General features: G+C 35.4%; 1 protein-coding gene across 3 annotated transcripts; it reads right to left on the bottom strand.

Moving 5' to 3' along the window:
- Window positions 1–253: 253 nt before the first annotated feature.
- Window positions 254–3676, bottom strand: LOC111891462 (L-ascorbate oxidase homolog). 3 transcript variants are annotated; one of them, XM_023887521.3, is made up of 8 exons: window positions 3654–3676; window positions 3142–3311; window positions 2921–3030; window positions 2271–2541; window positions 1864–1960; window positions 1401–1746; window positions 954–1319; window positions 254–792 (listed from the first exon to the last, which is right to left on the bottom strand). In XM_023887521.3, the coding sequence occupies exons 2-8, from the start codon at window positions 3286–3288 to the stop codon at window positions 510–512; spliced, it is 1620 nt and encodes a 539-aa protein (XP_023743289.1). In that variant the 5' UTR covers window positions 3289–3311; window positions 3654–3676; the 3' UTR covers window positions 254–509. The 3 variants fall into 3 exon arrangements, with proteins under 3 accessions (XP_023743289.1, XP_023743287.1, XP_023743288.1); XM_023887519.2 differs by lacking the exon at window positions 3654–3676 and adding an exon at window positions 3498–3647; XM_023887520.3 differs by lacking the exon at window positions 3654–3676 and adding an exon at window positions 3427–3498.
- Window positions 3677–12184: the final 8508 nt, after the last annotated feature.

Here is a 12184-nt window from a genome sequence, read left to right as displayed (position 1 = left end):
TAATTTGATACATAAATACAAAATAAAACACATTACACTATGTATTAATGGACACCATATTCTGATCCCCTATGCAAAAAGTAATTTTTGCTCCGTTTGTATGTATTGATGTCTTTATATAGCATCCTACTTTTCTTCCTCTAATTAAAACATTCCATTTGAAAATTTCATATTATAATAATATCATATAAACATAAACCAAATTAAAAAAAAAAATCAAAATATAACGAATCGACAAGAAATGAAAAGGAAGTTGTAAATATGATTGCTATATTTCAATAGACTTTTCGAAATACAATACCTTAACAAGATAAAACTCGATAGTAGAACGTTATAATATACAAATATAAACCCTAAAATGAAACGGAGGCGTCCAAGAAAATAAAGAATAAAAAACCGGGACCAAAAAACAAGTCCTAATCTTCATAAACATACTCGTATCATCTAAATATTATCCAATAATTTCTTTGATCAAACCTTCATGACCTTTGAATAAACAAACAAATCATTTAGAAACGTCGTCCTGCGGCTCTACCACAAAGAAGAGCATTCGAAGGAATATCATATTCATTCGCAAGACTCTTAACCGGATTATAAACTCTCAAGTAGAATTGTTGACCAAGATATTGTCGTTCCCACATCGAAGATCTTAGATTCCACATTCCTTGGTTGTCCAATGAAACATAAATTGCACTCCATGAGTTAGGGTATACTTGCACCGTGTGTCGTGTAAGAGCATCCACAAGATTGTAACTTTTTCGGCTCTCTTGACTCCATTCCCCGGACCCATATCTACAATATCATAACTTAATCTGGTAAGCTATATATGGATGTTTCTTTTTGACTTAATGCACAGACAGATCGTCAGGAAAATAAGGCTTTTCCATTTTGGATATCTGTAAACATCATTAATCCAGACAACACTTATAATAAAAAAAGAAGCAGGGTCTTACCCTACGGGCCAAAAGTCATAGCCATCAAGATGCCACGACTGCACGATTTTCTCATTGTTTTGGAAGACGATTTCAAGAAAGTCATGAAGTGCGGCCCCCATAACAGCGGTGGCAACGGTTGCCGCACCGCTATTTGGGGACATTTGAATGGTGTTCATAGAATAAACACCGGGAATATTGAAGTAATCCGCGAGCTTCAATGGGGTGTCTGCATTAATGTAAGACACCCCATTGACAGCATATCGAATCTTTCCATTTATTAGGTTTGCAGAGTTGCTCAACACGATCGTCCTTGTGGGCGTGATTGTTCCGTAATGGAATGAACCTTGCGGATTCGGCCTTGCCGCGTTCGATGTAAGGTTCCATCTAAGCAAAAAAAAGTAGGGATTAGAATCGGAATCGGAATCGGAATCGGAATCAGAATAGGAATTGGAAAACTATTTATACCTTATTGTTCTAGCTTGTTGCATTGACCAGTGAACTTGGTAGGTTGGGCCAGCGGGAATGGGACCAGAGACGGATGTTTGGGAATTGGAATAGTGTAATACCGAAACCGAAGTAAGAATTTTTCTTGTAAACCGTGTTGAAGCAACAACATAGTAATCTTTCGGAGCTTGATCTAATGTAACTAGAACCGAAATCGATTGACCAACATGGACATCAAGTGAATCGTACATGTTTTGAACCACATTTGACCCTTCAACTTCGACAAGTTTCATTTTATGTCCTTGAATCCTAAAGTTGAAGGAAGTCGATAAACCCATATTCGAGATTCTAAACATGTATGTTTGACCTGAAAAATGAAACAAGAAATAGCAACATAGTTTAGACCGTTGACTTTAAACTACTTTGCTACATCTTGCATTTAACAAAAATGTATTCTTTTAGGGAGCAAAATGTCGAAAATGACCTTGATCACCACTAAAGGTGGTTCGTGTTTGTCCATTTACAAGAATGCCATCAGGGAAAGGAAGCGATCTTCCTGAATCAAGATATTGTTGTAACCCCTGAAACAATACAACACGTTTCAATACTAAGACATGCATTCAATCAAGAACGAAAATCATTTATATCATGACAAAAGACAGTTGAATCTTTTTTCTATAGCTTTTGACTTTTTAAGAGTAAAAAATAATGACTTTAATCCCCAAAGTCACCAAAACCCGTTTAGGTTTTAGTGAAAATTATAAATACCCAGAATAATCTGTAACAAAAGCAACTCATTTACTATCTTTTTGACTAAAATACCTAAAAGTAGTAAAGTAAAATTTAAAATTAAAGATTTCAAGATTTGAATTTTGACTTTATCCTCCTCACCTTATGGTTGGATTTGTACCAATCACCGATGAGTAAATTAAAATCACCGGCGGGAATTGCATATGGAACCGGAATACGAGGTCGAGCATAAACATTAATCGCTCCAAAACCACCGGCGGCTTTGTGCATTCCGGTCGACGGGAAGTATGTGTAGCCTCCGATTTGATCTTTTGGTTGGAATTTGTATGTGAAATTGGAATTCGGTGGAATCGGACAATTTGTGCCCAAAACCCCATCTTGCCATGAATTCTTTCTTTGTTTAATTCCATTCCTAAAAGATACAACATTTATTCAATTATATGATTCATGATTCCAACCACAAAAGGGTTAGTTCTAAATTTTTTAACCCATAGTGTTAAATTTGTCAAAATTGGCTAGTGGTTTTTATTTAAAAATACGGATAATAACAAAAAATAGCCACTAAATAAGTGATGCTTAACAAAAAAATTGATTGTTTGTGAATGACAAAATTGCTTTATGAATAATATCCAACATCAAAGACCTTAATTACGTAATTTTCGTAATTGTATAATTGATGAATTTGTGAAGCATTACATCATACATGATTATATTTGTGTGATTATTCCATTTTTCCTTCATAATATCATGTTAAATGCATTTGGCAGATGTGAAATGACAAAAAGACTCACCATGTCAAGAGGAAAGGCTGGTCTAGATTATTGATGAGATTGAGGATAATATTGTCATTTGTTACAACATCAAGCTTAGGGCCAGGAAATTGACCATTTATTAAGATAATCTACAAAACAAACGTCAAACATTAATCAGTAAAATTAAGAGTAAATTTCACTAAATTAAAACTAAAAAAAACAAAAGTAAGAAACAATTAGAGTCTTAAACAATCAAGAACCTGTTGAGGGACACCAAGAGGAGAAGCAGTTCCATAAGTAACAGTCCAAGTGAAGTACTTATAAGGGTCCTCTGCTTTCACCATGGAAGAAGAACTCAAAATACCCAAAATCAAAATCGTCAAATGGAACAGCATTTTCTTCTCCATTTCACCGGGATCAACTAAAATCCCTGCAAATTTTCAAACTTTTTTTCATTAAATTTGTTTTTTGCAACTGGGCGTCATCAATATTTCTAGAAAGAACACACAATGTTAAGAAAAAACAGAATACAAAAGAACACCGACAAAAATGAGCAAAAACAGAGCATTCTGCTGGAAAAAAACCCTAGTGATGTGAAAGGGAAATGGGCACATACCAGATATGAATGAAGAGCAATTGGTTAAAATGTGAATGAACACGACAAAATGAAAGAACAAATGTGAATTATCGCTATCAAATCCAAACTGGAGGCATCTATATATAGATAAAGATTGCAATTTGCAAATATTCTACTGATAAGCAAAAGGGTTACCTGGTGTATGATGGAAAGGGTAAACCCCAAAAAGGAAAAGGTGACAGCTTTTGAAATTCGGCGCATTTCACGCGGTTTCTAGTAATCATTGATTTTGTTTGATAATTGAAGATGGCCATTCTTGTCTGTAAATCTATGATTATGAATGGAAGCTTGTTTAGATTGTTTTTATTCGATGGATTTATGTATTTTGTTTTTAATTTGATACCCTTGATGTTTGGATATTAACACTAATACCCCTTTATTGTTGTTGCTATCAACATTCTTTGCTTGTGAATAGACTAGGTAGGGGGGTGGGTTTGGAGCGCATCATATTTGATCCAAACCCGTTTAACAAATTTCAAAATCTGATCCAAGCACACTCCGTAACCCGTAGGGTTTTAAATAATCAAACCATACTCTTATCCGTCAAATCAATAGATATCCAAACCCGCCCCGTAACCCATAGCTTTTTTGAATAATTAGACTTATTTTACTAAAACCTCAAAATAACATTTATTAAATAAAACAAATATTGATTTAAATAACATATTATGTACTAGAGGACTTTCGATAGGAATTGAAATCATTTTTGTAATAACTTCTTATTGGTTTTTGACCGATGATTACATTAATAGAGAATAGTAATTGCAAACGTTCTTCTTATTTATAAATGACTGTTTGGTTGATGATATATAAATGAAATGAAATCATGTTTCTTGGTAGAATACTGAAATTCTAGAAGTCAAGTCATTGATTATTATGTAAAAACAGTTTAGTTTTTAGCATTTTCTTTTTGGACTTTCGATTAGAAATTTAGAATTAAAATTAAACTTTAGGTTGTATATAAAATACGAATTTATAATTCTAAAATTTATACGGGACGGATTATAAACGGATCGGATCAGTGATGATCCATACCCGACCCTTTTAATAAAAATGTTAGCCGGTACGGGTCGTTAACAGGTAAACAGATCAAAAACTATGCTCCAAACTCATATAATTATTAAGGGTTTGGATCGAATCAGGGTCAAAACTCGCTCAATTACCAAGCGTATTTGTGAACAAACATATATGAAAAACTACATCCGATTTTGTTAGGTTTAGTTTTATTTGGGTTTTAACATTTTTTAATTAACTATATTCGGTTTTTGTAGATATAGTTTATTCGTTTTTTTTTTAATATTTTTAAATTAACTGTAAGAGAACAAAATAAGGTTCAATTTAATTGATTTTGAGATGTTGATGTTAATATCCTTATGATTTTTTGCTTACATTCGTTTTTATTATATTTTGCTTTATTCGGCTTTTTAACATTTTAATCGACTATAAGGAAATAAAATAAGGTTTAGTCTAATCAATTTTAGGGTATTAACATTAATATCCTCATGGATTTTAGTATCGACATTATTTGCTTGTGAACAAACATGTAGTGACAACTACATTCTGTTTCATCTCACCATGTGTTGTTTATTTGGGGTTTTAACATTTTCAAATAGACTATAACCAAACAAAAGAAGGTTCAATCAATATTGGGATATTAACATTAATACCCTTATGGTTTTTGCTATCAACATTATTTGCTTGTTATCAAATATGTATTGACCACTACATTCAATTCTGAGGTTTTGTTTTATTCGGTTTTTGACCATTTTTAGATTAACTATAACCAAACAAATAAGGTTTAGTTTAATCCGTTTGAGATGTTAACATTAGTACCTTTATAGTGTTTGCACTCTTTGCTTGTAAATAAACATGTAGTTACAACTACATTCGGTTTTATCGGGGTTTCTTTTTTAGATTTTTAATATTTTTAAAGTCATCATAACCAAAAATATAAGGTTTGATTTCAATGATTTAGGTTTGTTCAGTTACCCTATTAAACCATATGAATGATCATATGATTTAGAATAGCATGCGCATTTAGTCCTTAACTTTTTTTTAACTCGGACAGTCTCCATAAATTTCAAAAGACTAGTTTTCCCTCCTCCATTCCATCGCTTTTGTCATTGGAAAAAACGTATAAAATCAAACTAGTTTTATTTTGGTCTCCTCCACCCTTTGTAATTTGATATCAAAAGCATTAATGTTATATTGATTTTTTTCCTTATATGTATTTTGGATTTCAAGACCTCAAATGACTAAGAGTAGTTTAAACAAAATATAAGACTACAATAAAACATTTAGAAAAGTTTGATGACTAAAAATAACTTATACCCTTGGTTTTATACTCAAGTGGATAGAGTATAAAATCTTGAGGTGCTTTGGTGTTAACAAATAAACTAAAGGAATATATATGTGGTTTATATAAAACAGAGGAGGAAATTGCATGTTGGTTAATATTCCATAGTTTACGCCACCGTGTCATTGCTGTCATGATCCTTTCCAATGCTCAAATTGAATTGCGGGTCCTCTGACATTTCAAGTCACAAAGTGGATAAAGGTTTGGTCGGTTAAAATGGTAAAAAGACCCAGACACATTAATCAATCGATTTGCAATTTAAATGACGAAAGTAAGTTTATGTATATTTATAGTTTTTATTCGAATTAAGTTATAACATGTGGACATCATGGGTAAGAAATATAAAATTAATTTTAATTAAATTATAAGTTAACTATTGACTAATGGTAATAAAAAATTAAATAATTTATAAATATATTTATTTTGTTGTAATTTGATAATGATATAATAATTGGTTGAAGCTACGAAATTATAATGGTTTGAATATCCGATCGATAATTTGTATTTGTAGATATGTTAGAAAATTATGATATTGTATAATACAATAAAATTATGAATATAGTTTTAAAAATAGGAATATTCATGGAAATGACATTATATGAAATTTAAACTATATTGTAATATAAGATAAGTAACTACATAAAAGAAAATTACATATTCAAATGGAGAGAAGTAATGGTCATATACTAATAATAAATAATAAAATTGTACAAAATATTTATAAATCAAATTTTTTTATATACAAATATCATGATATGATGGACGAATGAAGGAAGTTTTACCTAAAGTTAGAAATCAAACCATAATTTTTGAAAAATAACATATGAACAAAAAAAATTATATAAACCTACATACCTAGGTAAGGTTATCAAACTGACTAATAATAACCATTACAGATACAAAAGTTTGTATGACTAATAAGCAAACACCAATCCAAGAGTCAAAGTTGACAGAATAATTTATGTTGTTAACTTTCCATAGAAATGTACTTTAAGGGCAATATACTTTATTTTACAACTAAAATTACATGGAAAAGAAAAATATACTTTCGAGAAAATTAATGAATTTCACAATATTAGCAAATAATCACACCTTAAAAGTAACAGTAATAACAACAAACTTTCTTATGATCATCCATTTGGGCAATGTTTTTTGCAAGAGCAGGAGTTTGAGCTACACCCATCAAACATCATTATATGCCAAGACTCAAGCATACTTACCTCATTCATGATTTTTGAAGATAACAACCATTTTACATTAATATGTCAAAATCAAGCATCTTGCATATTTTAATCAACCTAAATATCAACATCATATATAAACCCGTGAATGGTACTTGCAATTTCGAGGGCAAAATCTAATTAAAGTGGGAGAGAATTGTAACATCCTGTTTTGGATAGTTTTCTGATTTAAGGCCCGTGGGCCTTAATCCGAGTATGAGAAGGTTTTGAGGCTTTGAAAGAGAAAGGTTTAGGCTCTTTTGGAATGTGGGTAAGGTAGGTTGTGTGATAAAAGAGTTTGGTTTGTGCTTTAGAACCCAAATGTATTGCTAAAGGCGCTGATTCTGGCTTTTCGTGAATTTTAGATCTGAGTTCCATTGGGATTCAGGAGGAATAAAGTTGATAGAAGTGTAGGGCTTATCGTTATCTTTTCGTGGATATAAGGATCGTCGGAAACAGATTTATAACGAAGAAGTTATGGACTTCAGAAGTTTTGTGGTTTCAGGCTTAGCTGAATACGTTGGGCGTACTAGTGAAGAAGGAAGTACGATGGGCGTACTTTGGAGTACGATGGGCGTACTGACCAGGGGTGGTCGTGAATGTTCTTCGGAGTACGCTGGGCTTACCATATGTACGTTGGGCGTACGCTGATCAGACCTGAACCCTATTTTAGGGTCTTGGACCCTATTTAAGCTCCTTATCTCATAACCTAACCCTAATATCTTCAGCCTCCATCCCTCTAAACCCTAGAAATCGACCCTAAGCCTCCATTTGAGTGATTCTTGAGCATTTTGGTGATTTAGTGAGTTTTTGGTGCATATTGTGGAATAAGGAATTCCTTGAGGAAGCATTACTTGGCTTGGAGCTTGTGGATCCAAGCCCTAATCAAGTTGATCTAGCTCCAAAAAGCATAAAGTTTGAATCTTGGTGACTTTCTCATGTGGATCTAGTGGGGTGATGACTAGTTATGTTTGGATTTTGAAGAAGAAGGAGCTTTGAAAGAGAATAGCTTAAGCATCTAGCTTTTAGATCTATGTTCTTCTCTTGTTGGTGCATCTTCCAGAGGTATCAAGTTTGCAACTTGCTTATTGTTGTGCTATTTTTCGTTTTGGGTCCATTTTAGGGTTTTTGGTCCCAAAGCTTGAAGCTTTATGAGTTGTTGAACTCCAGAGCCTAATATATGTCCCTTTAAGTGTTTCTAGTGGAGAAGATTCATAAAAATGAGGCCTTGGATGTTGGAACCACCTCATGCATAAGATATGACCATTTTTCGGAGTAAAGAGTAAGAGTTTTTGTGTTTAGGACTTGATCTGCTGTAACGCCCCGAACCGAGCAGGTATATTTCGAAACCCGCCTTCCTTTGATTATTGTCTTTTATGGCCCTCGGAGAAGTTATGTTGAGTCCCAGGAAGTTTAGGGACCTAAAGTTGAAACTTTGGGCCACAGGGAGAAGGGTACGCTAAGCGTACATAAGAGTACGTTGGGCGTACTAGGCGCGCCCTAGTACGCTGGGCGTAAGCCTATGTACGCTGGTCGTACTCGCGTCAGCTAAAAACCTTAATATTCGGAGTTGGGACTATATAAACACCCTTATGGCTCATTCTTTACCCTCACCTCAGCCTCCATACCTCAGAGAATTCCCCAAAACCCTAGTTTGTGTGTGAAGAGTGAGTTAGTGTGCATCTTGAGCCTTGGAGAGTGGAATTATTACACCAAGAAGCTAGAGGAGGAAAGCAAGGCCTTGGATTTGAAGTTGGGTTACACCATTAGAGCTCCAGAAGGTAAAAAGATTGAACCTTTATGCTTATTTACCTTAGATCTAGACTTTTTAGCTTTATGAAGGTCTTTTGGTCCCTAGATTTCCCAAGTTGATGCATGTGAAGTTATAGACGAAATAAAGTGTCCTTCCAGATGTTTTGAGAGACCTTGAGTGATAAAAATCAATCCTCTTTAGCTAAACTTGATCCATGCATGTGATAAGAAGGTCTTAATGGATTAAGACTATGAGTTAAGGACTTTTTGGTCGTCCAATGTGATAAAGTCTGAAACTTTATGATTCTATGGGATATTTGGTCGATGGATCTGGAATATGGGTTCAAGAGCTCAACCCATTAAGCACTTAATAAGACTTTGGTAAATCTGCGTGTACGCCCCGTGTAATATCTGTACACCCAGCGTACGTGGTTAGCCGTCCCGATGATGGTCAACGATGAACTAAGCTACGCCCAGCGTAACTGGGAGGTACGTCCCGTGTACGCTCCCTGTTGGACTTTTGGCTTGTGGGTTTTATACTTTGGGCCGGTTATGGGTCAATTGGGTGAATCCCTTAATGGGCTATGCATGCAATGTTGTTGGGCCAGGTTAGACTTGTAGGTTTCGTGTAGGCCCAATAGAGTGATGGGCCCAGTTTAATAAATTGGGCCAATAATTGATTTGGAAAATTTGGGCCTAGTTGAGTAATTTGTATTCTTTTATCTCTCAGTTGAGGGTGTCGGGCATAGCAATTGAAGACTCTCAATTCAGTTCTGCACTATTGCTAAGTGAGTTCTCCTCACTATACCAATAGGGTCTACGACACTAGGTCGGTCCCTTGGGATTTATTCCTGGTGTTAGTATGTGTTCCATATTTATGATCAGTTGGATTGGTATCTTGATGGATAGAATGCTACTATGTTAGCAGTTAGTATGATCTGTGTTTATTGTATGATTATGTGCTATTTATATGTCGACATATATGGATGGGTTGGGTTGAGGCAGTGTCCTCCTTTGTGCAGTTGAGGCCAACATACCCGGAGCGGTCCGGATAGGCTGTAGGTCGTAGGAGGCGGTCCAGTCATGCCGAAGGATCGAGAGTGGTCCAGATAGGCTGTAGGCTCGTAGGAGGCGGTCCAGTCAGGCTGAAGGCTCATTATGCATGTTGTTAATTATTATTCTTTTTGTACTAAATGGTAGAGGTTGGTATTTTGGGGCTAACTCACTAAGCCTTCGAGCTTACATTTTATCGTTTATTGTTTCAGGTACATCAGTTGACCATGGCAAGGAGAAGGCGTGACGTACATACCCCCGTTTTTATGATTTTGGATTTCTAGGAACTCTGATATGAAAACATTTTGAAAACAATTAGAACTTGTTGATGTTTGAATAACTTTTAATTGTGTAAGGATGGTTTTTGGAAGGTTTGAATGTCTTTTTAAATCTTTGGGTTGTTACGCCATGCAAAGGCTTAAAGTCACGAGCTTTATTGTGTCTGAGCCTTTATGGAAACTAGACCTAAGAGTATAGTTATGGTCTTAACAGATTAAGACCAATGGAGTGGAGATAACAATCATGGACGTATGTTGAGCGTAATTCCAGTACGCCCCGCATACTGACCAAGTGACCCAGATGTCCAATATGAATTCGTGAGTACGCTGAGCGTACGAAGGGAGGAACGCCCCGCGTAACCTCACTATGGACTTTTGGGCTAAGTCTCATTTTGGGCTTTGAGTGTTGGGCCTGGAGTTTGGACCGGTTGTAATAGAGTTTCGGACCAGAGGTATGTATATATATATATATATATATATATATATATATATATATATGTGTGTGTGTGTGTGTGTGCGTGTGTGTATGTGTGCTTTGGGCCCTTGAGTGGGCCTGCCATTTAGATTTGAGAATTTGGGCCTCAAGAGAGTCCATTTATTATTGGGCCTTGGTGGGCCCAATGGTTTTAGATTATTGATGGGCTAGTTAGTGGGCTACCTTTATACCTAATGAGTGAGAGTTTGGACTTACTTCCTAATTGGGTGAATTGTGGGTTTTGCTCAGAGATAGAGGCCGGTGCGCAGTAGTAGCGTTTTTAGGGGTTGTTCATCATCCGAGGTGAGTCTTCTCACTATACTTTACCTAGAGTGATATTTATGTGTGAGTAGAGGGTTATGTGCTTACTTGAGTTATGAATTCGTCTGTGTGATATATATATGCTATATAATTTGTTACTGAGACCAGACCGGAGGGTCCAACATGCTATGAGACTGGAGGCTCCTCACTTAGACTGGACCAAAGGGTCCAACAAGCCATGGGACTGGAGGGTCCCACTGAGACACATAGACCGGAGGGTCTTACAGAGTTATAGCCTTGAGTGACTAATGTGTTGTACGTGGTATTTTTGGGAACTCATTAAGCTTTGTGCTTACCGTGTTATGTGATATGTACTTCAAGTTTTCTCAGGATCGTGGGAAGGCACCAACTTGATTGTACACACCAGAGCAGGAGTTATGTTTTGAGGATCCTAAAGTACGAATCAAACAATTATGGAGTTGTGTTTTGTAAATTAAATCAATGAGATTTTTGTGAAATGTGCTACGAGAATTATATGATTTTAAAATGAAAAATTTGTTTTAAAATTTACGTTGTTACAAGTTGGTATCAGAGCCTTGGTTTGAGGGATTTGGATGCACCTTCGAGTATATTTGGACTCAAAATGAGGATTTGAGAAAATTTTCAAAAAGAAATGATTTTTCTAAAACGAGCAAAAGTTTCTAAGAGAAAAACAAGAAGGAGCAGTGTGTACAATCAGCCAAAGCCCGAACGGTGATTTCCCAAAATACCCTTACTTATTTGTGTTATGAGTTATTATTGAGATAATAGTGATGCATGCTAGAAGATAGGCTAGGTATTTCATATTATAGGGATAGAGTTGCCTGATTTGTGATGCCTTAGCCTAGGAATTTTGTTATCTGTGATGTGCTTTGAGTGTGTGTGTGTGTGAAGTAAGAGTATCCAGCAGAGATCTTTTAGAGTGAACTTGAGTAGAGGAGTAATCTAGGAGAGATACCTAGAAGAGCATCAGAGGAGCCTACTGAGAGAGTAATTAGATACCTGCAAAGGGTATAGTTGCTTGAGTTCGGTGATACCTTTTGAGTGTGAGTAGAACAAGTGGAGTGGTAACCTAGAGTGGTTTTATGTGTTGGTAGAGATTATTCGATGCCCAAATGTTTCTTGCTTCGTGCTTTGTGGAACTCTTGATGATGGGAGTCAACTACTAAGCGAATATGACGATATTCAGGAGGTAGATGGTTGGCATCATAAGGAGTTCTTCAGCAGTTAAT

This window comes from Lactuca sativa, chromosome 4 (assembly GCF_002870075.4).
Source record: "Lactuca sativa cultivar Salinas chromosome 4, Lsat_Salinas_v11, whole genome shotgun sequence".
Classification (NCBI taxonomy): Eukaryota; Viridiplantae; Streptophyta; class Magnoliopsida; order Asterales; family Asteraceae; genus Lactuca; species Lactuca sativa.
This window is presented reverse-complemented; position numbering and strand designations above follow the sequence as displayed.

Bases quoted from the DNA above. Each gene is read 5' to 3' on its own strand.
- LOC111891462 (XM_023887521.3), bottom strand. From the start codon at position 3,288: ATGGAGAAGAAAATGCTGTTCCATTTGACGATTTTGATTTTGGGTATT. The intron at 1,961-2,270 runs GTGAGGAGGATA...GTATTGTTTCAG, and splicing joins GGTACAAATCCAACCATAAG to GGGTTACAACAATATCTTGA. The intron at 793-953 runs GTAAGACCCTGC...ATGATATTGTAG, and splicing joins TATGACTTTTGGCCCGTAGG to ATATGGGTCCGGGGAATGGA.